The sequence below is a fragment of the Hyperolius riggenbachi genome, chromosome 9 (assembly GCF_040937935.1).
Source record: "Hyperolius riggenbachi isolate aHypRig1 chromosome 9, aHypRig1.pri, whole genome shotgun sequence".
Taxonomy (NCBI): Eukaryota; Metazoa; Chordata; class Amphibia; order Anura; family Hyperoliidae; genus Hyperolius; species Hyperolius riggenbachi.
The window spans coordinates 183037822-183064885 of record NC_090654.1 but is presented as its reverse complement, the minus strand read 5'-3'; the positions used below and the strand labels follow the sequence as shown (position 1 = coordinate 183064885).

At 39.6% G+C, this 27064-nt stretch overlaps 1 protein-coding gene and 1 long non-coding RNA gene across 7 annotated transcripts in view; one reads left to right on the top strand and one right to left on the bottom strand.

The window, feature by feature from the left end:
• The window catches only part of LOC137532825 (uncharacterized), a 36692-nt gene extending 11406 nt beyond the window's left edge, over positions 1-25286 (top strand). The window contains exons 2-3 of the long non-coding RNA XR_011024012.1: positions 7511-7628; positions 24890-25286. This is a non-coding gene — a long non-coding RNA (uncharacterized lncRNA). The remainder of the gene's footprint in view (positions 1-7510; positions 7629-24889) is intronic.
• The window catches only part of PTPRG (protein tyrosine phosphatase receptor type G), an 831563-nt gene that overhangs the window by 234244 nt on the left and 570255 nt on the right, over positions 1-27064 (bottom strand). For 5 of the 6 annotated variants that reach the window (XM_068253766.1, XM_068253761.1, XM_068253762.1 and 2 more), the window contains 3 exons: positions 26539-26647; positions 16665-16714; positions 10245-10977 (listed from right to left, as the gene is read on the bottom strand). In XM_068253766.1, the coding sequence (XP_068109867.1) occupies positions 10245-10977; positions 16665-16714; positions 26539-26647 (892 nt within the window). Of the gene's footprint in view, positions 1-10244; positions 10978-11021; positions 11068-16664; positions 16715-26538; positions 26648-27064 lie in introns of all 6 variants that reach the window. The other variant, XM_068253765.1, reaches the window with a different exon arrangement.

Here is a 27064-nt window from a genome sequence, read left to right as displayed (position 1 = left end):
AAAGTAAAAAATGATATTTAAAAATATTAAGAAATGTATAAATAAAAAAAAAATAAAAACACCCTTTAAATGTGAAGGAAAAAGTTGAGCTAGTAAATACAGTAGATTTGAACACAGCCATATTTTACAGCAATTAAAAAAACAAAAAACAGAATCGTTGCACATTAGTGGTGGATATCCTGTGCTAATACAACTGCTGCTCATGTTCCTCAAACAGATGTTGGCATAAGACTCATTGTTCAGAAGAAGTAATCAAGCACCCTCTATAGGCAACTGGCAGAAATTACAGTTTCTGCACATTTGTGATTGAGTAAATCTCCTTTAGAGGCATGAAACCTTTTATGTACAAAAGTCACATTGATACATTTAAAAAGAGTATAAAGTAATTATGACACACACACATCGGATTTATACAATGCAGAAACTGGTATTAGCAAGTTATTTTGACTTATGGCAAGGATGAAATTCTAGCTCAAACTCTCCTGAGAATGAACTGTGAATACTTTATGTTATAAAGTCTGTGTCTGTGTATACTTTATGTTATAAAGGTTGCAGCGTTGTGTTTGCTTTATTTCTGGCTTCAATAATGTGTTTTCTTTGCTCTGAAACTGCCTTTTTTTCTTATGTGAATGGAGTGAATTTTAGCCTGCGTGATAAATTGTGCCCACCCTTTCCTGCCTCAGTAAGCTACTCCACTAAACTACTCCCCAGTGGGCACTTGACACCATGGATGATCCATATCAAATGATACATGTGACAGGATTAGCAGGCACCAGGGTCTCATGTGTGAGAAGTATTTGTACTAGTTGCTCATAGCAACTAGCCACACCCCTAGTTTAATTTGCTTATTACCACTGTACAAGTCACAGGTGGACACCACACAAACATTTCAGAGGAACAGACGATATCACATGCATTGCGGAAGGCAAAAACAGGGCCTGGCTCATATCCCCTCATGAGAGACTGAAAACAAATGTCAAAATCCTCAAACCACAAACAGACTACAGACAAGCCCTTTTTATCACCAATACATATATATGTAGTTGCATTTAAAATCCTCAATACAGATTTGCTTGGATTACAGTCCAGGCCAAGAATTATGATGCCAGTCAGGATTTTGGAGAAGTTACCTCATACGAGCTGTGAGGTTACAGATGAAAGGAAGTGATGGAATCTCTCCAGTAGGGATACAGATAGAAATCAACTGGATCAACCCTACATATATTTTACCACTTCCTCTCAGCTGTAAGAAGTCAAGATGTGAAGCCAAATGTCCCCAATGAGATATAGACAAAGGAAAGGAAGAAGCTGACCCACCAGTGTCCTATTTATTCCTCCCAGAGGAGAACTGCAAGGGGAGGTATACTGATTAGGCTGCATGGGGGTAAAGAAACTGGACTTCTTTTAAAATTTTTGCACAGAGTTGTGATTTGGACACACACAGGAAAGGAATGTTTTACAGACACTAACCAGACCTGAAGTACAGTATACACACGTGAGTAATTGGTCATACAAAGCTGTGGAGGTGGTAAAGGATGGCTTTTAGGTGAAGGGGGAGTAAGGGGTAAATGAGGGGACAGCAGGCACTCTGATGCCAGTGGTGGTGAACAGCAGTTAATGAGTACAGACTGGAAATGCTTTTGTAATCAAGACCACTAGGAGTTCCACCTCTTCTGGAGGCCACAACCAGCAATGGATTGTAATCACGTTATTTATCAGTGAGCATTCTACATTTAGGCTTGGCTCACAGATAAATCTGCACATTTCCTGTTCAGTCCAGTCCTGTAACTTTTGCATCAGTATTTTGATCAGTGTTACCTGACTGGACTGCAAATGTACACCTTTTATGTGTGAACACACCCAGATAAACATATACAAAACTGACACATTACTGACAGGAAAGGGCCGGAAATGTACAGATTTATGTGTGAACACATACAAACTGTCCACAACTGACAGGACACCACACCTTTTTATGTGTAAACCAAGCCTTAAACTGACATATTTTGAAATACACCAGCAGTTTAAAGGGAACCTGAACTGAGTAAAATTATTTAAAATAAACACATGGTGTAGCTGCAAATGAATATTACATACTTACTTTACCGTCTGTTCCTCTCAGAAGCTCACCATTTTCTTCTTAAAGGGATCCTTCCAGTTCTGACAAGAATTTGTCAGAAATGAAATATACCCGTTGCTGTCAGTTATATATCAGCTGCTGTCAGTTACAACTGAATGTGCCAGGTAATGTCCCATGTTTCCCTATGGCTCAAGTGGGCAATATTACAGTAATTAACAGTTTGCTGCTCAGGAAACTTTTATGGGGTGATGGCCATTTTCAAAATGGAGGACAGAGAATTCTATTGATCACAGTGGACAAACTGGATGCAGGAGAGGAGAAAGAGATTGAGGAGTAGACTACACAGGAGGTAAGTATGACATGTTTATGTTTATTTTGACTTAATTTACAGTTCAGGTTCTCTTTAAATATAACTGCAAATAGTAGGGTCAAAGCCCTTGCTCTGTATTGTTTTTGCTAGTGTTTACACCAGCACACTGGTGGCTTATTTTGTTTAGGCGACATTGTGGAGATAACAATGACTGGGTTATCATTAATTCCGCTATGTAAATCACATCTATGGATTAGAAAAAGATGATGTGTTGTATTTATGTGCAGCATTTGCTCTCTCTGACTAGGCAACCTTCTGCCAGAAAGCTGCTGATTGTCTGGAAGTTGACCTTTGTAGCTCCTGAGCGGTTCAACAATATTTCAATATTAAAATGATGCATCTCTCTACATTAAAGATTATAATGACAAAGTAGGAAATAAATGCCTGGACATTCACCAGAAGGCAATGCATTTTCTCCAGATGAAATCATCTATTGCGGCGTGTTCAAAGTCAGTCTAATCTGCACCTGTGTTTATAATGGGTTTAGACTCTGCAGGCAGCTGTGTAGAGTCATAGACTTTAAATGAAATGCATTCAGCTTTTTGGTCATTTTTCATCTACTAACTGTTTACAAGGAAATTCTTTTACGTCATATTATTTACTTAAAACGTTAACAAAAAAAAAAATTACGAGAATTTTATTTTACACTTGGCAGCTCTCTCCAACCACTAGAGGGAGCTGTATTTTATACTTAATTACATCTCTTGTTTTTTGGCTTTCCTTCACTCATCATAGAGAAACAGCTCAACATGAAGGCTCTGTACATTAGGGATGGTCATTGAAATTAAAATTTCATATTGATGCAAGTTTTTAGTTATTTTATGCCAAGTAATGCGGCTTAAAAATTGATCAACTGAATGTCGCACAAGCTTGTATGAAAGCGGAACAATTTGCATCTCATTGACCATCCCTAATCCAGACTGCTAGGCCTGGATGTTACACCTCACAAGAGCTATGTGGAAGTGCTACAGGAAGGCAAAGGAGGCTGGTGAGAGACTATGGCTATCATTCATAAAGCATTTCCGCATGCGGAAATGCTTAAAACAGCTGACTTTACCGACCACTTAGCAAAGACAGCATTCATAGACTTGAAAAAGCGGAGACTGATCCTCCGTGAAACGCGTTGTCTGTTTTGAATAAAAACGTTTTAGTCCCAATTGCCCTCCGGTGGCGGTTTCCTTGCGTCAGACCACCGCAACTCCCAACTTATAGACGCCGCTCGCAGTAGCACTGTGATGCGAGCGTGCGTCCCTGTATCCATAGCTACCACCAGAAAGAGCGCGGGAGAGTGACGTCATATCCGCCCCATCCGACTAGGAGAGCTTGGTCCCCGGCTCGGCAGAGAGGGACAAACGCTGACCGTGGCCTAGTACGCTGTGCTGGCCAAACTGGAATTAGGTGAGACCTGTCCTAGAAGTGTGCTTAACTGTTGTTACTCGAAGGCTTAGAGCGCCCCTCTTTTCTTTCTCTTCATTGTTTTAGTGGCAATCGGGAGCAGCCCAAGCCGAGAGTGGGTGGCCTGAATGCACCCGAGGCTATCCACTGCCTCAATTTCTTCTCTGAGCATTCATAAAGCCTCTTTCCGCATGGAAAAATGACACTACCGAGCAGAGTGATAAATCACCGCCTTGTGCGTGATTATCGGTACAAATGTAGCAAAATGTTCATTCATAAAGATCACCGCAAGCGGTGTGAGGTGGGGAAGTTTCGCTCCCTCTGATGTGGCGATATCAATGTAAATGAATGGAGACACACAGACCTCCCAGGCAGCTGCAGCAGAGCGGAACACGGAGAAATGTATCAACTCGGCAGCTTCCGTGTCTCCGCAAGCCTACCGCCTGCCTACCGCCAGCTTAGCTCGGGGAATCTCCGCACTGCTTCCGCACACGGATACATCTTTATGAATGCCCACCCAGAAGTCTAAAAATCCGCCAGCGGTATTTTCCCGCACTGATTCTCTTTACCGACAGCCTGTTCATGAATGATAGCCTATATGGGGAAAAGTTGTTAATACCTTCCCTTATCTTCTGATATTATGGTGAATAAGGAGCTGTACTTCAATTTAATCAAATACCTCTGCTTTTTAGTAACACAATAGAGCCCCTTGGGTCTATGACAAATGACATCCCGTTTAGCCCCTCATATGTGTTAATTGTTTATTATGAAATTTAATTCGTGAATATCCTGCAACATCAATATGTACACTGACCCTGGAGTTACCTCGACAAAAACTGCGTCAAGACTAAAACAAGAAAAAAAACATTTGCAGAACGCAAAACCTGCTGCAAAATTACATTTACTGGAAGTGGATGGAACAGTCTGCAATATCTGGAAACCCTGAGAAGAATAGCGACCTCAACATGATATCTGCATTTTACAATACAGCCACTGGCTGAGAATGAAGATGACACTCAAGTCTTCTCATGAGCTTGAGGACTGTACTTGGCATGTACCACCCATAAGAGCATGCTGTATCCCACTGTACGGATATAATGCATGATTGCCAACTACTATTGGTTTTAGTGTTCCACCCCTTCATGAGGTGGTAACTACTATTGGTTTTAGTGTTCCATCCCTTCATGAGGCGGTAATGAAGCTATAGTCCAGAAACTCATGAAGAGATCCCATCTTCTTTGCTTTCTACTAGTGACTGTTGCGATAAATACAGGAATCACACTGATTTCCTTGCCAGAGACTAGTGTAGGTTATACACGCTTTATAAAATCAGACATAAAACCCCATAGAATATATACATATAAAATAAATTATCAAAATAGTAAGTCTCCTCAATCAATAGCAATCATTTTGTCACTGAAACATTGATAAGGAAATATCATTCTGTGTGGGACCGAGAGGGCTATCTCACAGAAATAAATCAAATAATACAATTTTCTTTATGCATGCCCAGTGTAAATGTAATTAAGCAGATGTTTCATGTTCTTCAGTATGACTTGTACAACCCACCGGAGTTGTTTGGTCACCTTTATTAGTTGCCTAATCTTTGCTCATTTTTAAAATCTAGGTTTTGATTCTAAAAAGAACACTTGAACAGTTTTGGACCCTGAACAAGTAAGCAGATAATATTTTCCTTTCCATCCAGCAATTATGTTAGCTTAACCCTGATTGAAAAGTGATCAGGCAACCTTAAGAGTTACTTTAGAGCAGGGCTGTGGAGTCGAAGTTGAGTCGTCGGAGCAATTTTGGATACCTGGAGTCGAGGTTTCATAAAATGAGGAGTTGGAGTCAGATGATTTTTGTACCACTTCCACAAACCTGGTACGTATTAGACTAAGGTGTCGGAGTCGAGGAGTTGGAGCAATTTTGGGTACCTGAAGTCAGTGGTTTCATAAATTGAGGCGTCGGATGACTTTTGTACCAACTCCACAGCCCTGCTTTAGAGTAAGGCTATGTTCACAGTGGAGCATTGCATTGCATATTTTGCAAAAGCAGGACTACTATGTGGCAGAGGGGAAAGTTGCAAAGCATGTTATATGTGGGGTTTGAAACATACAGCACATACGTGGTATGCTTCAAAGCATCTGGTAACGCACACATCATTCAGTAACACACTGCATGCCCCACGTTATGCCAACGGATTCCATGTTATGCCAACGAATGTGACCATAACATTACAATGCAATTGCATCACATTAGCAATGCAGTTATATTGTCCGACGAAGCTCACAGCTACACCCCACTGTGAACTGTTTATCTGAAAAGTAAGGAGGTAGATACTTCAAGTCAGCAACTTACTCCCACTATGTGTGAAAAGGATGTAAGGATTATATTTATTGGAAAACCTTTCATGGCATTTATAGGTTGCACAATAGACACAGAAAGAGAAGACTGGCAAGGGAACTTTGCAACTAAAATTCTACACATCTCAAGTTATTTAGTCAACTAATAATTTGCAAACAGGGTTTTTAATATTTTAAGTATATTTCAGATCAGGCGGGTAGCAGATCAGTTTGGCAAACAACTTATTTTAAAAACTGTGGTCTTTAAAGGCGATTTCAATACTTAGATACTGGTGACATCCACTGGGCACTTACAAGGTGTCTCTTGACTACTGTAGTCTTGGCTGCTTTATAAACTTCAGTACTGCAAGGGGGCTGAACTTGGCACTCAGCCTAAAGTTTGATTGGTTTGAAAGACTGTGGGATGTAATCACAAATCATAAGCTTCTCCCAACTACTGTAGCAGCCCTTGAAGGATTTTCTCTACAATTAAGGTAATCTGTCACAATGTCATGTTGGTAACATGAATTATCTACAGGTCTCACTGAACACCAATAGCTGGCACACCCTTCTCAGCTCTTGAGTAACCAACAGCTTTGTCTTTGGTAGCGATGGTCAATGAAATGTACATAATTCCATGTTCCAAGTCTTCCTCAAAGTGAGGAATACTCAACTTTCTTCTGAAACTTGGTATGGAGACCTTGAAGCCAGACGTTCCTTAAAGAAATATTTATTAAATATTTCAAAAAGTCGTGGGTAAGTTACAATAGTGGAACAAGTGGACGTCAACTCAAGATATACTATTCAGCTCTTTAGTTAAGTCAGGGCAGCACTTGAAGGCCTCCATTTCTAGCAAATGGAACATCATTGCTCTAAGCAGTCACCCTCTGCTGTGCACATTTAATATTTGGTTGACAACTTGTAACACAGGAGTTGAAAGAAACAGCATAAGCCACCAACTGAGGTCACCAGAATATAAGAAAATGCCTTGTACAGGAAAATATTTTGTTTTATAGACTTAAAGCTAAACACCTACCGAAGTCAATCTGCAATATACAGCCTAAAGTTGTTTAGCTGCCAGTCACCCAAAGTTTAAAGGGCAACTCCACTTTTATTAAAAATTGATAAGGTATGTATTGGTGCTACACAAATTATTTTGTAGCGTAATGCTGTTACAAGCTACCCTTCCATTTACGTCTGCTGGAACTTTCTAATTCTAAGTAAAAAATTTAAACTAATATGGCTGGAAACCATAGCAACAGCATACAGAATTGTACTCACTGCTTCCAAGAAATCTAATTTCTCTGTTTGTTTGTGTCTCAGGAGTTACCCAGATGTCTGCACATATCAGGAAGCAAAATTTCCAGCATGTCACTGACAGATTCATTCGCTACACAGGGAAGGAGACTGCACGTCAGTGGGAATGCTAAGAGCACAACTAGTAAGGATGTCGTTGATGACTTATTTTTGTACACTCTAACCATTTCTACTCCCAGCTTTCTGCAAGAAAATGATTGTAATGGTCAGATCTAGAGCAAAATTTGTTAAAATACTTGCAATGAATACAACTGATCTGGTGAAGATGTTATTGAAAGTGGAGTTACGGTTTAATTATAAATTCATTGTATTATGATTGTCTTATTGATACGATATACAGATATGAAAACCTCAACAAAAAGAATAAATAATACATTTTATCTTTGATTTTTATAGACCAAAGCTGAAAGTTTATTAACACTTGTGTTCTTGGGTATGTAAAAGTGTACAAGGTATTAATTAAAAGGTACCAATTTATCCACAAATCTCAAAAATCTGCCACATATTCATAAGTTTAAAAAAAATATTTAAAAAGACCAGAAATACAAACTTTGGCTGATTTTTCACTCTTTCTTATGAAAACGTGCCTTTATGGCTTTCATGTCGTAAAACAGACCGTCAGGATATGAATACCCAAGGAACCAATCAAAAATCAGCTTTCAACAGTTTAGCGTAGCTGGATGAATAAAATAGGATTCCTGATTGGTTGTCATGGGTTATAGGAAAACAACAGATAGCGTTCAATGTTGTGGTATATTTTATATGTTTTTAAGCAAAATGGTTTATATGTTTAGTGGCAAAATGGTTAGTACAATAACCTGCAGTGTTGGGGTCCTACTTTGATTTCCTACCATAGAATTTATAATGCTTCTTAATGGTGTCACTGGCTTGTTGGGGCAGGAAGGTTTACATGCTGACATGATGCCCAGAAAAATAACCAGTCATGAAAAGAGATGTGTTATTATCTCAGTTGCTACCCTGAAACGAACCATTAATGAAATCTTCTTAACTGAGATAGTGTGTTCTGTGATTTATTGGATCTTCTTTGCAAAATATGGTACTAGGCCATGCTTTGTTATGTATTCCTGACAGTATCTGTTATGAGTCCAGGTAATAGATAAAGCACTCCCTATACAGACACTGATCCCAACACTGTGCAGTGATAAATAAGGGAAGTAAATGAAAAGGACAAGCAACTCTGCCTGAAAGGCAAACATCACTAAAAGCGGGAATTGAGAATACAAGAAAAGTTGTAATAAAAAATATAACTCACTGAGACAGACTATCCTTAAGTGTATCTCCATTATTTAAAACAATTACGGTATGTAACAGCATTCCTCACTTCCTGGACCTGTTGAAAAAAACCTCCACTACCTGATTAAAGATTCAAGAATAGTTGTTTGAAAACTGCTGCCGCTTTTCTCCTTTTTTCTTCTGTTTTCTTTACAAAGATGTACAGTAACTTTAAAGTATCCCTGTCACTTGGATAACTGCTTAGCATTTTAAGCATTTTACTAATGACAGGGTAAAAATATACCAAGAGAAGTGTCTACAATAGACACCACTCTCACTGCCATCTATGCACAAAATAACAAACTCTTCAAATGTGCCCTACTGCATTTAGCAGAAGCACAGAACTGAAATGCTGTCTTCATATCACACATAAGCTGCAGTGAGAATGGTATCTATTCAAGACTCACAGTGTTTAATCCTGTAACAATATTAGGTACTTTACCTTGTGGTAGAGGTGCTTTTATTTTAGAAGGTGGGGGCTGCTGTTACATATCTATTGTAATTCCTGGAGATCTGTTTTCAACAATTGGTAGGGCTACCCAAGCTGGACAAGTACAAGATGAGCTAGGCTGTGAGCAATGTCCTGACCTCCCAGGTGTGGAGTATACATGGAGTTAACAACCCTACTCCAGAAAGAAAGGTTAAACCCTCAGAATATGAGCACTATAACTAATAGGGCCATCATGTGAGTGGAGAACATAGCACATGCTAAGCTGATTTGCCATGGAAGGAAGGACACTATGAGCTTGGAGTTTATATTTTCTTCCATGTTTGCTGGAGTTCCTCCAAATATCTAAAAATCCCTTCCACAATTCAAAAACATACTGCTAAGGTCAAGGAATTGGCTTTAGACCGAACTCTCCAAGAAGTGTAAATGTGGGTGTTTGAATGACTGCATTCATGGTAAAAGCTTGCAAGCTCCTGTGGAACATGAGGGTAATGGTTCTAAACACCTGCAAAAGGATGGTATAATAACTGGGTCCTATATAAAGGCAGGGAATCAAAATAAATAATTGCACATGCTTTGCTGTATGTGCAAAACTGAAGACCTACCACCATCAACATCCATAAATGAACACCATCATTTAACAAGTCACAGTTGTACAGAACCTTTTCCCATCATACTCTGTACTCTAATCCAGAAAAAAGGTATGTAATCTTGAAAAGTTAAGAGAAAACAAAATCTGGAATGTACCCATCACATCTTAGTAACAAAAGTCAGATTCAGAAAATTGTTAAGACACAAAAAGGGCAAACCAAAGGAGTGAGCAATGTTAAGAGACAGAACAGTGAGGTTAGTTTTATGTACAAGAATTCTGATCAAAGGTTAGTTTTATGTACAGGAGTTCTGAACAAAGGAAACATTCTTTCAGTAAGAAAAAGTCAGTAGATTAAGGACACAGGAGATACTGGATAAGCCCCGTAGACCATAGATCTAGTCACCAACCTGGGTAAACAGTGATGAATGTGTTGTCCGAGTCTTTTCCATCTTTTGTTGAAATATATGAAGTTTGATCCACATAATCTTCTGTGCTCGACACTGTGGTTTGTAACGGGACATTAGTCCCGGCAGGTGCATCCCAGTCTCTGCTTTCTATTAAAGAAGTGTTTTGTTTATCCTCTTGGTCAGTCAAAGTTTCATTAGCGCCAGAATCCTGCCTGTCACTAGTGCTGGCGGTTGTTGGGGTGGATTCCGTTTGGTTTTGTGCCTCTGATGAGTGAGTAGCCAGGCCTTTCTCCTTTTTCTCGCTGTCCTTTTCACCCTCCTCCTCTGGATCCCGCTCTCCCTCTTCTCCCTCCCCCTTAGTGTCTTTGTCTCCTTCTTCTGTCCCCTCACTGGTTTTTGTGGGAGAAGCATCATTATCAGATCCTGTAGATGGCAAAGGTTCAGTGGTAGAGACAACAGGTTTTGAAGCTTGCTTACTAGCAGAGGAGGAAGTAGGGAGGCGAGTGGGCCACACAGTGCTAGGAAAGGAAGGCAAACCACCACCACTAAACCCAAGGCCTGCAAGCAAAGTACTCGTCACCACAGAAGCCACCGTAGCTTGGCTCCCACTAGAAGAGGGGCCCATCCCGGTAGCCATGGAAACAAAGGAAAAAGGGATGCCTGAGGAAGTCCAAGTAGAAGATCCCGAACTGATTGGTGCCATATCCGCAGAAGAAGCAGGAGAAGCAGTAGGCTTTTAGAAAAAAGGATAAGAGATAGAAGAATCAGTACAGTTACCTGCATTCAGTTTTCTTAATATTGCCTCCTCCCAAACACTCTCATTCTGTATTGAAAACAAAACATATCATGAGAGAAACTGAAGACCTTCTTATAGGTTTTATGAGGTATAAAATAAAGTTGCCATTTCTTACCACCAACGTAATTTATCACCCAGACATCTCATCCTTTTAATTGTAACTTCAAAGTCTAACATTATCATGCTGGATTAAGCGCAAATATCTTAGATGATTTACTTTGTACAAGCAAGTCTAATACAGTAAAGGCTTCCAAGGGTGGATTGTGAGCAATTTGTGCTGTGTTTAAATTTTACAAGGGATGAGTTGAGGTTCATTTAGACACCATAGAATGTTCTGGAATCATAACTTAATTCTTTATTGATAAACACCCAGGATTTTGCTGAGCATTTCACTAGCACTGTAGCATAAAGGGAACCTAAACTGAGAGGGATGTGGATGTTTCCTTTTAAATACCAGTTGCCTGGCTGTCCTACTGATCTCTTTGGCTGCTGTGGTGGCTGAATCATACACCTGAAACAAACATGCAGCTAATCCAGTCTAACTTCAGTCAGAGCACCTGATCTGCATGCTTGTTGAGGGGCTGTGGCTAAAAGTATTAGAGAGCCAGGATCAGCAGGAGAGTCAGGCAACTGGTATTATTTTAGCAGGAAAAATCCACGTCCTTGTCAGTTTAGGTTCCCTATAAGGAAACATACATGTGAACCAAAGTTTCTAGACAATGGATTGTTCCTTTAACTACTAGCCGACCGCGTCACGCCGATGGGCGTGGCCGCGGCGACAGCCCCAGGACCGCCTAACGCCGATCGGCGTAAAGTCCTGGGGCTCTGTTTTGCAGGAGATCACGCGCAGGTTGCGAGCGCATCTCCTGGTTGGTGGGCGGAGCGGAGCTCACTGCAGTTTTGTAAAACAACGTGCAGAATACAGCTGTGGGACTGCTAGGCCACAATGCTTCTGTCTATGAGACTGCTGTTTTCCTTGTAGAACAGTTGTTCAAGTCAGGCCTCAAACACACCCCTTGCAAGACATGTGGGGCTCAGCAGAGTGTGATGATGTCATCACATGATCCATCAGGTAGAATTTGCAAATAGGTTCCCTCATCACATGCACTGCACCATGGAAGGCTCACTTAGAACATTTGTAAGGCTCGGTGTATGTGTGTTTATTTAGAACAGGGACTGCTAACTGCTGCCAGAGGCTGATGTTAAGTAAAGATGGCCATGTATGATATTATTATATAGGAAAGACGTCTGAAGGAAATCTCATCTGCAGGACAATATGTTACACTCAATTCTGTGTGATACTGGATTGTTATTGTGCTGAACAAGGTAAGCAAGCTCACGTCTCCTATCACCTAGCACATCGGGGGAAGATAAAAGGGGGACTTTAACCTGGGAGTATAGAATTCAGCTGCTAGAATCCTACGGCAACACTTTTTCCTTGTACATCCCTATAATATTCATTTCTGGTCTTAAAATGGCTGCCTCTGTACATTTGATCAAGAAAAACAAACCTGGCTTCAAAGCTCAAGAATTGAATTACACTTGTGGCCACCGGATGTCAGCATTGTGTCAGCTACAGCATATGCTGCTTCCCTCGCTGACGTGCAGCCCGATGATAAAAGTAACAAAAAAAAGTATTGGCACAGGCTGGGATATACGGATTTCCTAACAACATTCAATTCATTTCCTCCGGACACAGAGTTTAAGGTCCAAACCAAAACTTGGACACAGTATATGCTGCCTGTTATTATGTCTGCTGCATACAGCATTAAGCACTATGGACTAAATATTCTAGCTGGCAAATGGTTTGTTTTTTTCTTGTGTAAATAGTAGATTGTGACTTCTGTAACCTTAATAATAGTATTTATTCAGTGGTGTTACTACAGAGAGTGCTGGGTTTACTGCCAGGCACATCTACAATAAAAGGACAGAGCCAAGCTACTGTCTCCTCTGCACCACTGAAGGGAAGGCAGCACGGTGGCGTAGTGGTTAGCTCTCTCGCCTTGCAGCGTTGGGTCCCTGGTTCAAATCCCAGCCAGGGCACTATCTGCAAAGAGTTTGTATGTTCTCTCTGTGCCTGTGTGGGTTTCCTCCGGGCACTCCGGTTTCCTCCCACATTACAAAAACATACGGATACGTTAATTGGCTCCCCCTAGAATTGGCCCTAGACTACAGTACTTACACTACATAATATAGACATATGGCAATGGTAGGGATTAGATTGTGAGCTCCTTTGAGGGACAGTTAGTGACAAGATATTATATATATATATATATATATACACACTGTACAGTGCTGCGTAATATGTCGGCGCTATATAAATACTAAATAATAATAATAATAAACTGCGATGCTTGTTGCTAGAGAATTATAGAATTTAAAGAGGAGCCAAACAAAACCATACTGCGCCCACAGCATTATAAAGCGAAAACAATACTATCTTGCTACTCCTCCACCATTGTTTAACGTTTTTGAAAAGTGGGTTGCTGCATCAAATTCAGGCTACTGCCAGCTTTACCTAACGCATGAAAGATGCTAAAACGCCAAGGCAGGCCTTATTGAACAAATGTTTACCCTATTTCATTAAATAGTCTTTACGTAGCACTGTGCTTTTCAGCTGTGTGAGGCTTGGAGTTTCGCAAACTTAAGTTCTTCCTTTGCTGATAATGGTCACATAACAGGGCTACTTCTTCCCTTTTTTAACTTGCATTTGTGACTAGATTTCATATGTTATTGTTTTATGAGTGCCAGTTATTATTATCCTTAGGTAGCTAATAAAAGAAAAACACAACACAGTCAGTGCTGATTGTCAAGAGGCAGGAGATAGAAGTATTCATCAAGATTCTTATCAACATTTAATGATGGAAGGATCTTTAAAATGCAAGTATATCGAAGATGGAGTTCTCGGTTTCAGGTGAAGTGCAGCAGGAAGTTGACTTTTGGTGTAAAAATTATTTGGTCTGTAACAAAACAGATCATTATATTGTTCAGGCTATAATTCCTAAAGGTATCTTATGTGTGAATACCATCGGCTGAAGGAAGGCTCCTTATGCTGTGTGTACAACACCTGCATGTGCTGTACAAACTCCTGAGCTATGGGTGGCCAAGAAGAGTCAAACCCAGGCTGCAATAAGGAGGAGAAGTGACAAAAGTAGGCTATTGAGGACCTTGTTTATAGTGGGTGAGCCACCAGCTCACTAAACATAGGTACTGGTATTTCAAGGGAGCAAAACTATGCCCCAAACTAGATAAAAGTACTGCAAGATCAAAATAGCATACAAAGGGTATGTGGTCAATACTATATTCATATATTTAATATCCTGTTCTCTGTTTTAATCAAGTACTGCAAAGTTTAGAAAAAACACTCAAATTTCAGGTTAACTGTAGTCCAATTAGCAAGAAAATGATTCCAGATTAATGCATTTAGGATACTGAAAGCTACCTTAATAAGTTAGCCAGGAAATAACAGAAGCTTTCTGCAAGGGACCACGCGGCAGGGCAGGGTTGGCAGAATAAGATCCATTAGCCAGCGTAAACCAGTAAATTAAGCATCCTGCAGGGAGTTTGCAGTCACAGGCCAGAGAGTGACATTAATCTCATAGCAGCAGCTTGCAATGATCACCATTAATATGCAGCTGGACACTTGCTAGGAGACCTTGTCTCCTTTTCACCTCTTCTAGCCCCTTCATATGGTTTGAAATGTCAAGAGGCAGAGGCAGACTCAGGCTAGTTGTGTTTTATGGTAAAACAGCTGCTTGCACTGTATATACAGTAAAGTCTCATGTTAGTCCTTCGGTGTGTACTGAGACTTGTCATGAAAGAAATATGGAAGTTGATATAGTTTGACCTGAGAAATGCTGGTTTCCAGTTTGTAATGCCCCTGCCTTTAACCTTTCCAATGCCACTCACCAAGTATGATCACCAGTCTTACAGGTTTTTATAACATCTGTACCTGTTCTATATGGACTATCAAAGTGAGCAATAGCAAGTTATATATTTTTCCATTGTTTACTTAAAAAAAACCCAATACAAACAACAAGGCACTAGTCCTTGTACAATACTAAAAACTGGGTTGGTAGGTAAACTAAGCTCCATTTTAAATATGATTTTGATTTGTTTACCAGTTTCCTCAAAAAGTCATCTAGAAGGACAGCCATTATTACACTGTATGTAGGAATAGAATGGCTACCTTTTAAAAAATTGCCACTTGCCTGACATTCTGTTTGTTTGGTTTCACTGGAGTCATTCTTGAGTCAGGACAAGTGATTTGCATACTTTTCATGTTAATCAATATGGAAGCTTTTATTTTACTTTCACTTCAGACTTCATTTGAAGAATAACAGTTTTTTTCAGGCAGAATTTATTAATGGGGGGCATCTATAATATAGGGTGAAAGACGAACACATTCAATACCGAGTCATACTACTGCTTCTTTGTAGTAGCATGTGATAGTGTATCTTATTTGTAAGTGGGCAGAGTTTATATTACATTAAAAACAACAATGTAGTGCTTCAAAATTTCCTGCATCCTCCAATAGGTCCTAGCAGGTTACAAAGTTGTAAACATCATGTGACCTAGCTCACTAGTAAGAGCAGGAGAAAATGTCATCTCATTAAAAAATGGCCCTGATTGGTGGCTGGCTTTTGTGGGTAAAGCTTTCACCCAGTAATGAGTGTAACCTGTATTTAGGTTGCATCTGAATAGCTATTCAGTTGTAGTATACAATGCAGCACTAGCAATGTACCCATTATATCTTTGTCAGTAACTTGCTCTGAAACCTTATAATGTTTTTATTTATAAACTCTTACTTAAGTCTGTGCAGGTTTCTGAAATATCCATGTCATCCTACTGAAAATTAAAGATAAGACAACTTTCCCTTCATCAGTGTAACTGTGGGCATCCAAGATGATGCACTAGACATACGGTATACAACTTCCAGTTTGGTATCAAACTTATGAAAGCGGCCTTTCCCTTTTGGGACATGAATAAACGCTTTTGGAACTAAAAGGGAAAAAATAAACAGTTTATGATTTGTGTGGAGCAGACCTGCCAATACCTCCTTGGACAATGATAAAGGGTGTTACTGGAGGGTCTATCAGGCCCTGTAAGAAGTGATTTAATCAACAAAGGCTATCCTAACTTTAGAATGTTTATTGTGATCGAGACCAAAGTATTTACCGGTACCTACAAAGACCTATTTCTGATACCCACAATTCTGAAGAGTTAAATTCCTTTGCCAGATGAAGTTCACCTAATCTCTACTGGAAATGTGCTTTCAGCTTTGTACAGTTAGTTACAAAGCATCAGAATCTTCCCATTAACAACATAATAAATGGTTTCCATAGTGCCCACATGGCAACAAGCGAACATTCTTGATTAGATATAGCAGTGCCTCATAACCCTATGTAGGTGTATAAGGGATGGGTTATGATGCCTAACTTAAAAAAAAATCATCTAGCATCCTATAATATTAGTTTAGCCAGAAAAAAACTATAGAAAAAGATGGAATAATTCTGCTAAATAATTAGGCAAGGCAGACTCCACCTACAACACAATTTTCGGAAGACTTTGTTGAAGTACAAATAAAGGAGGGTAATGACCTAACAGTGTACTTGTATACTTACCACTCCTGTTTTCACTATCCTGGTCCCTTCAAATATGCGCGTTGTATTGGCTGTAAAGTAAAAAGGAGACACTAAGTACCTTGAAAGTATAAATAAATAAAAACATGCAATACGTTCACTTCATCCCCAGATTTCATCTTTTAAACAGTTTTAAAGGACCGGACATCTTGGTTTCTCTTTAGCTATTGCCCCATTAGGGACCTTGCTATGTTACACTTTGTGAGACACAATTCTATACATTTCCTTAAAAAACGACCTAGACTATTTTCTAAGCAAAATATATTTTCATCTATTTTACTAAAAATACATAAAAAAAAAGGTATGGGGATCTTGGTATGAGTAAAATAAATATGCAGTTAAAGGAATCGGGAGACTTTCATTATCTGCTTTAAAAATAAAAGCTGCTTGGCTGCCATGCTGATCTGAACTGCAGCAAATAAGTATCCAGTGATGTCCTATATTGAGAAAGGGGACTTTGCAGGGGGTATTTGCAGATTTTTCATTCCATTATGCATTCTTTATTATTCAGAACCTATTTAAGAACGGAGGGAGTTAAACTCTGTAAATCATTAAAAAGCAAAGTACATTGACCTCCATGCACTTATATTTATCACATGACCACAAAGCTGGGCACTAAATGAAAGTGCCTTTGTCTGTCCCACTCCAACTAAAGGTGGATATTCATAATGGACACGCTGAAGGAATCAAAGTAAAAGTAAATATCAATAGCGCATATAAGTAAGACAATCCATAAACTTCGCACATATTATGAATAAACAGTTACGTTTTTTAGGAGCACAGATGTTTTAAGATCTTAGGAGACCTAATAATAGAGAGTGTACTAATAATGAACATGTAATATGGATCCACCATCTACTATTAGAAAGCCAGATCAATAGACCAGTGAGGTATCTATGCAATGAACGCTGAGCTATCTGGACATAGTTGAGCAGCACAGTCAGTATAGGTATAACAAGGCAATTTGGTGACAGGTAGAATATTAATTGCAAGATCAATAGAAGTCAGTGTTCCATGATAGAATCAGATGGTAACGCAGCGACTAGTTTGCACCAACATGATTGTATATGCATCTAGTGGACACACAGCACCGTCAGAACGCCTGAGATGTATACTTGGATGGTTAGGGACACAAAGTATCAAAGACCAAAGGCTAGCATTTCAACTTGTCAATAGCATTTTCAAATGCTAATTACCACTTAATCTTTACATACAGTGCTGCCCATAATTATTCATACCCCTGGTAAATTTTGACTTAAAGTTACTTTTATTTAACCAGCAAGTATTTTTTTTTTTTTTTTTTTTACGGGAAATGACATAGGTGTCTCCCAAAAGACGATGTACAAGAGGAATTATTGTGGGGAAAAAACATTCTCAGCTTTTATTTACATTTGAGCCAAAAGTTTCCAGTCCAAAATTATTCATACCCTTCTCAATAATCAATAGAAAAGCCTTTATTGGCTACTACAGTAATCAAATGCTTCCTATAATTGCAGAAGAGCTTTTTGCATGTCTCCGCAGGTATTTTTGCCCATTCATCTTTAGCAACAAGCTTCAAATCTTTCTGGTTGGAGGGTCTTCTTGCCATCACCCTTATCTATAGCTCCTTCCACAGATTCTCAATTCGATTCAAGTCAGGACTGGGCCACTCCAAATGTTAATGTTGTTGTCTTCACCACTTTAGCTGTGTGTTTTGGGTCATTGTCATGCTGAAATGTCCACTGGTGCCCAAGGCAAAGTTTCTCTGCAGACTGCCTGATGTTGTCGTTGAGAATCCACATGTATTGCTCTTTTTTCATGGTGCCATTTACTGCCATTAGATTCCCAGGTCCATTGGCTGAAAAACACCCCCAAAGCATAAGGTTCCCACCACCATGTTTCACAGTGGGGATGGTGTTCTATGGGTTAAAGGCATCTCCTTTTTTATGCCAAATGAAGGAAACATCATTGTGACCAAACGATTACATTTTTGTTTCATCTGACCATAACACAGAAGACCAGAAGTCTTCTTCTTTGTCCAGATGAGCATTTGCAAAGGCCAAGCAAGCTTTTGTGTGTTGCCTTATCTGGAGAAGTGGTGTCCACCTTGGTCTGCATCTGTGGAACCCAGCAATGTGCAGTGTTCGTTGGATTGTCTGCCTTGAGAAATTGCTACCAGCCCAGTGCAGATTCACCAGGATGGCCTTGGTGGTGATGCTTGGATACTTTTTCACCTCTCTCACTAGCCTCCTGGCCAGCACAAGTGTCACTTTTGGCTTCCGACCATGTTCTCTGAGATTTTCCACAGTGGGGAACAGCTCATATTTTTTAATAATACTTTGCACCGTAGCCATTGGGACTTGAAAACATTTAGAAATGGCCTTGTAGCCCTTTCCTGGCTTGTGAGCAACCACAATGCGCAGCCTCAGGTCCTCACTGAGCTCCTTAGTCTTAGCCATGACTGTCCACAAACCAACTGCAAAGAGCTGCTGTTTTTCACCTGTTGAGTTGATTAAAACAGCTGTTCCCAATTAATCAGGATCATTAGGATACTTTAGAACAGCTTGGACTATTTGGAATGGCGTAGAACTTTGGATTTTCCCACAGACTGTGACAGTTTGTGAAGGGTATGAATAGTTTTGGACTTGACACTTTTTGCTCAAATGTATATAAAAGCTGAGAATTTTTTCCCCAAAATAATGCCTCTTTTACATCGTCTTATTATCTTTTGGGAGGCGCCTATGTCATTTTCCGTCAAAAAACCACTTGCTAGTTGAATAAAAGTAACTTAAATTTGACAGGGGTATAAATAATTATGAGCAGCACTGTATTCCCCTCACTTCCCGTTTAAAGTATACTTAAATTTACATGAGAAAGACATGTATGTACAGTTACATTTTTTTCTCACTGTAAGTGTTAAGAATTCAGGCAACCAAATAACACCTTCTCTTCAGTCAGATGTGAGACAGTACAGTATGTGTCAAGTGTAACTTTTAATGATAACTAATTTCAAGCCATAATACTCCTGCATAGCCAAAGAACAACTCCTGATCGCTGGGAATAGATACAAAGGTCAGTAGAGATTTTAACTGTAAAACATTAAAAGACTGTCATTCAGATGAAGCAATAAGAATGTTTTAACTTGTAAACACAAAATGACACTGTAGAGTTCTATTAACGTGTCATTTAGGAGTAGGACTAAAGATACAATTATTTATCTCATCAGTTCATATTTTTGTTTCAAGTTTGCTTCAAAGAAAAACTGTGCTTTCTGAAAAGATCACACTGCTGGCAAAGGTGATAAACAGGCATGTATCTCTAGATATCCCAAAATGTGTGTGCTGAATGATAAAAATATTGACTTGACCAGTCCAAAGGCCTTGCCTCCTTGTTAAATCTCACTATCTGTCACAACAGCACAGCAGCTATGAGACCAGGAGCCAGCCTCCTGGATTTTGCTCTTCTTAATTGTCTAGTAACAGCCCGATTCCAGGTCACTGCATACTCACTTTTTTGATAAGGCCCCACAATTGCCACACACGGAAAAAAGAATGGCTGGGTCTAAAGCAGTGAGACAAGCACTACTATGCTTTTGTGAAGTAGTGGTCAGCGGTCAGATGTTGCTGATGTAGAATAACAAAATAATATAAAATAAACTAATGCTCTTTCTACATGAACTACTAACAGTATCTATATGTTCTCCAAACCCATCAAATGATGATTAGCCGACCAAAAGTGGGCATTTGGCCTTAAAAGTGGGATGAAACCCCATATTACTGAAAAATAAAAATCATCCAATAAGAAATTACTTAGCTTACCTATCCTGTTATTTTTAATGTTCACTGTCAGATTTAGGATACATGCAATATAAAAAAGGAAAATAATATTTCTGCTAGTTACCATCTGTACCATTTCTCTTTGATGCCCCAAAAGTGACATCTCGTCTTCCCTTTTATTTTTTCCCTGCCGATACAAAGCATATGCTCTTCAATGGCCGGAGGGGGGGGGGGGGGGAGATTTCTAGAAAAAATGGGGTTTACATATATTTTTGGGGCACTAATTTTTTTTGTTACAATCCTCTTTAAAATATTAGCAATAAAATAGGTTATTTTTCGCACTCTAGAATGCTGCCAGCTGTGCATTTATAGACATTTATCTAAAGATTTCTTAAGGTAACGGAAAATCTTTAGCAGCTCAACTCCACTGGTGTTCTCTACTGGGGTTGGGTCACTGTTAAAGAATGCTCGAGTGTTTGGGGTAAGTAACATTCTACAGCTCTGGACCTCTCCAGAGCCAACAACAGATGCACTAATTAAGCTTAACAGATTGATTTAGGATCGTATGTGAAGACTTGCAAGTTCAGCATCTATCGCTCCATTACTCCTCTGTAGGGGCTGTCAGCAGGCAACGTCTATCCAGATTAATTTCCAGGTTTACCATCCATGAAAACATCAACTTTTTTCCACTCTACAAAGTATCCAGTAAATATTTGCTTAATTTAGTATTTTTGAGTAACAATGCCAGACCTGTCATTTCTGTTGCAGATGCCTGCCAATCCCACGTTTTGCTACTAACCGCTCACACGTTGTCAAACACAAAGTTAATTTATTTTTGCATAGCTTAATTACAAAGCACAACACGCCTATTTGATTCCTGACAGCTTATTTTTAGATTTCAAATGGCGCCGCTTTTATAGCAAAGTAGAAAATAAATGAAACTGACTTGGAAATTGTGAGGGTGTAGGCTAATAAAGCATTTGGATTGTGCAATCTAAAAATAGAGAACATGCTTTGATGAAGAAAGATTGTTTTAATGGAATGAGAAAGGAGTCATCTGCGTAATCTAAGCTTGCTTTTTAGGAGGACTATCTTCTCCTCCATAAGTCTTTTTTTTGCCGGAAATTTGTAAACTGTAAATTTGTACCACTTTGTACCTGAAGACAATAGAAAATAAACCTAAAATCATTAGCACCTGCACTTTATGGTGGTTCCTTGTGGCATCAGTGTGTGGATTTCATACCCACAACCCGAGTACGTATTGCGCTGGCAGTTCAATTGGGCGCTGAGAGATGCTGATAGCTAAAATATCTGTAATGCAATATTTTCGATATTTTACTATAGACTTATCTCGCCCCTATTTTCACAGTAACCATTCCTAGTAATACCAAACACCCCCCCCCCCCTTCTCCTAATGCCTACCCCTAAATCTCCCTCCTAATGTTTAACATTAACCTCCCCTGCTAATGCCAAACACTAACCTGACCTGGCGCCAAAGGACTGAACTGCAAATCGATGTAGTAGTCAATCGGCTATTGCAAGTAGTAGCCGTCAGGCTACCATGTAGGGTTTCGTTAGATTATCTGCTACTAGTATAGCCGATTGGCTAGCCAATATCGGGTGCATCATGAATCCACCTTGCTGCCTCGGCACACAAGTACCGATGTTATACATTTTACTAAATCCAGTGCCCAAATTAATTGGCTATTATTATTTAGTATTTATATAGCACTGACATATTTCATAGCACTGTAATATTTTATCTTGTCACTTAACTGTCCCTCAGAGGGACTCACAATCGAATCTCTACATTAGTCATATATCTATGCATGTTCCATGTAGCGTATATAGGGTCAATTTAGGGGGAAGCCAATTAACTTATCTGTATGTTATTGGGATGTGGGAGGAAACCCATGCAGACACAGAGAGAGCAAACAAACTACTTGTAGATAGTGCCCTGGCTAGGATTCAAACCAGGGACCTAGTGCTGCAAGGCAAGAGTGCCAACAACCATGCTGATCCACATGTATTAATGGAGTAAGCTGAAAAAAGATGTAGTTAATCAGGTGCACGGTGGTAACTATTAAATAACTGAGATCAGTTATCTGTCACTCCAACTGCAATTTAGGTTTACCTATTGAGATGCTGTATCTAGACACTTCAGAAAACTGGTGCATTGGCAAGATGGTCCAATACCATACCAGCCTCTTTAAGAAACTGATTTTCTTCTGGCCTAGAGATAGGTCATTCGGGCATTCAGTACTATACATGGCACTTTGAGCTTATCAAAGCAAAACCACAAGTGTCCTGACTGTAGAAGAGAATCAGAAGACGCAGGTGGAACCACAGCTGGTGACAAAACACCTCAGAGACTATTTGTAACACAGTTTCACACTTATCCCATTTACAAAGGTGCAATCGTAAACACACTTGAATCACTATTTAACCTTCTCACACCGGATTTGGCAAAGTCATGTGAACTATAAGAGAAGCATTTGCTCAGTACATAGAACTGCAGCATGGAGTCATCTTAGCAAAACATGTCAGGTTGTATCTCTTGAACCCTGGTAATTCTTTTTAAAAAACTGCCCCATTACTAAAATACTCTGACTATCCAAACCTTAACGTAAACTATCATTTATCCTTATTACCTTGCTCTTTGGCCTTTCCCTTACATCAACCTTTCCCTTGTCTAGTACAAACCTTAAACTAACCCCATGTCACTCAACAGCTCTTACATTAACTTTTTATCTAACCATAACTCTATCCGTGACAAAATCTTAACATGAACCATGAAAATGTTAGCAGAACCCAACCCACTCATAAGTTAAGACTGCACTATGAATGGGGTTTGAAGAGGAACCTGTTAAAATAAATGAATAAAATTACACATTATTGGTCTTCCTACTCAAAATAAGACTTCACCAGGAGCAAATAAATTCATCAAAATACAAAATATTATATGCGGTTTGATTATGCCAGATACAAATGTCTGTCAAGGGACCAAGTGTGATAATCATGAGTGTGGCATTAATATGTAAAATATATTTATAAAGCTTAGTTAACATTGACAGGTGATTAATATGTCTTAAAGAGTAACTGTCAGACATAAAATCCAAAATCAATTCCCTATTTGTATGTGGTAAATGAGTAAAAAGGATGCTAACCAGGCAATTCAAAATCAATCATACTTTTCTTTTGCAACAGATTATCATTCCCCATGTCCCCTGGCTCTATTTAGATGGCTGCCAGACAAAGGAAGGCAGTGTACACCATTTTTTTCTTCTTCTTTACTTTCCGCCTCTTTAGTATTCCCATCTGACACAGCTAACTGAGCCTAATTGGCTGAAGCCTCTATCTCTCCCATTTTCCCCTACCACACCTGTGTTCCTCTCTGATTGGCTGCCCTGAAGATCCTGTTCTCCTCTACTATGCTGGTGGTCGCAGGCAACTAGGACGCAGGGAGGGGGGGGGGGGGGGCAGCACCTGTACTCGCCCCCCTAGATGTGCCTCCATCCGCCCCCTCTCCACTACTGCCGCACTACTGTCCACATTTGGACATGGCTGAAGCCAATCCTGATGTCATTTCCTCCTTTATTTCATCCCCCACACGGCATCCCCTTTCTTCCCTGCAGCATTATGAAGCGCGCAGAGTGGAGGAATAAAGGCAGTGCGCACACAGACTCACCTCCTCTTGGTTTCAGGTGATGGAATTCCCTTCTATATAGTGTATAGATGGGAACTCCATCGCCTGGAACCAAGAGAAGGTAACTCTGTGTGTGCTGCCTTTATTCCTCCCTGCTGCGCTCTGTAATGCTGCGGGTAGGAGAGGGGATGCCGAGAGGAGTAAGGGAGGAAATTATATCAGGATTGGCTTCAGCCGTGTCCAAACGTGGACAGTGCAATACATCTGTTATGTAAGTAGAGCAAGTATTTATCTACTTATATATGTGTTTTTTCCCCTGAGATATTATAGCTGACAGCTCCTATTTAAAGCAGACCTGAACTCAGAACTTCCTCTCTGCTCTAAAAGATATGCAACAGCATAATATCCTTTAAAGAAAAACATTTCCTTGTTACTGCTGATACAAATCCTAAAATAAATCTGCACTGTTTCTACTTCCTGCTTTCATGGAAGCAGACATATTATTAACATCTTGTGCTTTCAAATGAGCTTATCTGCCTTATCTGACGTGGCAGTCAGGTGACACAGGGGAGAGATCAAATAACAACTTGTGATTGGACACAAAAGAGGGGGAATTAGACTAGCTAAAATCTCTAAATACATCCAGGGTTCATTTATCTCTGTTTTCTTTTTGTCCTGTGCATGAGTTCAGGTCCACATAAACAAGGGTCCTGTCAAGGACATATCATAAAAACCAGTATACACTAGATAACTTTTAAGATACCACCTAAAGTGTGATGCCTGATTTTTTTTTTTTTTTTTTACAGCTATAAGGCAACTAGTTCCTTGAAAGCTCAATAAGTCAATCTTGATCTTGTAGGCGAGTTATGCTGGATCCAGAAACCAAAGGAAGAAGTTATAATTTGTAGAAGATTCCAGTAATCAATCAAGGTCCAACCACATGTAGTAATGTTGGCCACTGTAAGATCTACCAATGAAAGGATGTACTTGCATGGCAGTGCAATGCACATTAATGTATGTTATCCAATACCCTATAAAGTAAGTAAAGTGTAAAGTATCCAGTACCCCATTCTAACCGTAACCTAACCATAATGCTAAAATGCCAAACACTATATTGTCCTGACCTTATGACCTTCCCAGCACTACCAATACTTATCAGTCAAGTTCACCAACATTATTAAGCACAAATTGTTTGCTATGTTCCATGTCCAAAAGCAATAAAGTCTTGAAGGAGTCTGTCTACCTTCAGCTTACATCCTTTCAGTCCAACAGAAAATATTTTTACTCACACTAGTTAGAAATATCCTATACAAAATATGCATTAACCCCAGCCAGACACACATTTAACGGCCCCTCTTTACTAGAAGAATACTTTTCAAAAAGGGCGAAAGACTGAATACAGAAAAGTCCAGTTTACCTTATGAGAGTATGGTGCTACTTCTAGTCTCTGGTAGTTTTTTTCCCATTTACACTTTACATTCAGTAAACAATGAAATTATAAAGTTCTTCTCTCTGACTTACTGGTCACAATTACTAGAAACCAGATTGGAGCCAGCTAAAACCAGGTCTTCTGGCAGCCCTATGAGACATTCATGCACACTTGTCTTAGCTTGTCGCAAATACTATCCTATACAGAGAGAGAGAGAAAAGAGGCAGAAGGCTGCCTACAGCACCCGGAGACAAAAGAATCTGGCAGAAAATCCCTTTACAGCCAATTACTCTCCATCTGTATGTCTTGTAGGTGCAAACAATGGGGGTGGCCTGTAGACATCAGACTAGAATCCAAATCGATCATGAATAACTGCTTTGACCACCATCTGAATACTGTGTGCATCTTTGGAATACTTGAGACAAAAGGTCAGATTCAGAAGTAATCATTGAAAAATAATTGTGGTAAGCATCATTTTTTACAACATTTATTTATAAATTAAGTAGTTTGTGTTTGCCTATTGTACAATCTTTCCTCTCCCTGATTTACTTTCTGAAATGTATCACACGCAGCAACAGCTTTAGTACGGGCAGCTGACTTCAGCGGAATGTTCCTTTACCGAGTTCTAAAGACGGTAGAAAAGATCTCTTGTCTCCCAGAATGCTTTGGGGGCGGGGGGGGGAGGGTATTCTGCATTACAAACAGCCTATGCAAAGACTCACAGAGAGGGTGGGGCTACATACCAATATACAGTAATTTATAGCTATAGGTATTGTTTTTGATGCTTGTAACCAGGATATTTAACGTAACAATTTAACACCAACCCATTGGTGGCATTAAGCGGGAGCGTGCGTGTGCACATGTACGTGCGCGCCCCACACACGCATATTCCCAATGGCAAGTAAAAAATCAGGACGTTTTAAAAGTCAATTTTTTATTAACTAGTTAAAAGTGGCCATCCTGATTAATTTACTGCTTTTTTCTATAGGTATAAGTGTTTTGTGTAACAAAATAAGTAACTCTTACCTTGAAATAGCATTGTTTGGCTGAAGTCACTGCGCATGTCATTGCGGCACACTGCCTGTACCCTGAACAAGTAGAGGATGTCAGGAGACACATGGTTAATGATGGCTTTCTGTGGAAGAGAACAAGACAGAGAGAGGGTAAGAGGAGAAGAGAAATATGCTGGTTAATAATGCCGAGACTTTGTGATCCTTGGCATGGCTTTATGACAATAGCTGGGAATATTTCCATCTCATACCGTGTTGTCTAATATTTATGCATTCACATCATGCCCCATAAAAACATCTGCCCAAAACCTTCCAAGTTCCTAAATACACTGCCCGGTATTCATGGAAAACGGTCATGGGTGACATTAAAAAAGCAATTTTAAGAGCTCAATAATGCTCGCTTTCACAGAGAACCGTCAGAGGATATTTATGCAGCCAATAAATGATAGATCCAACGGAATCTATGTATTTTTTTTCACTTGTTTGTCTCTCTGGCTTTTATGCCTATTTTATGGAGCAATAAAACCGATGAAGTGTCGGTG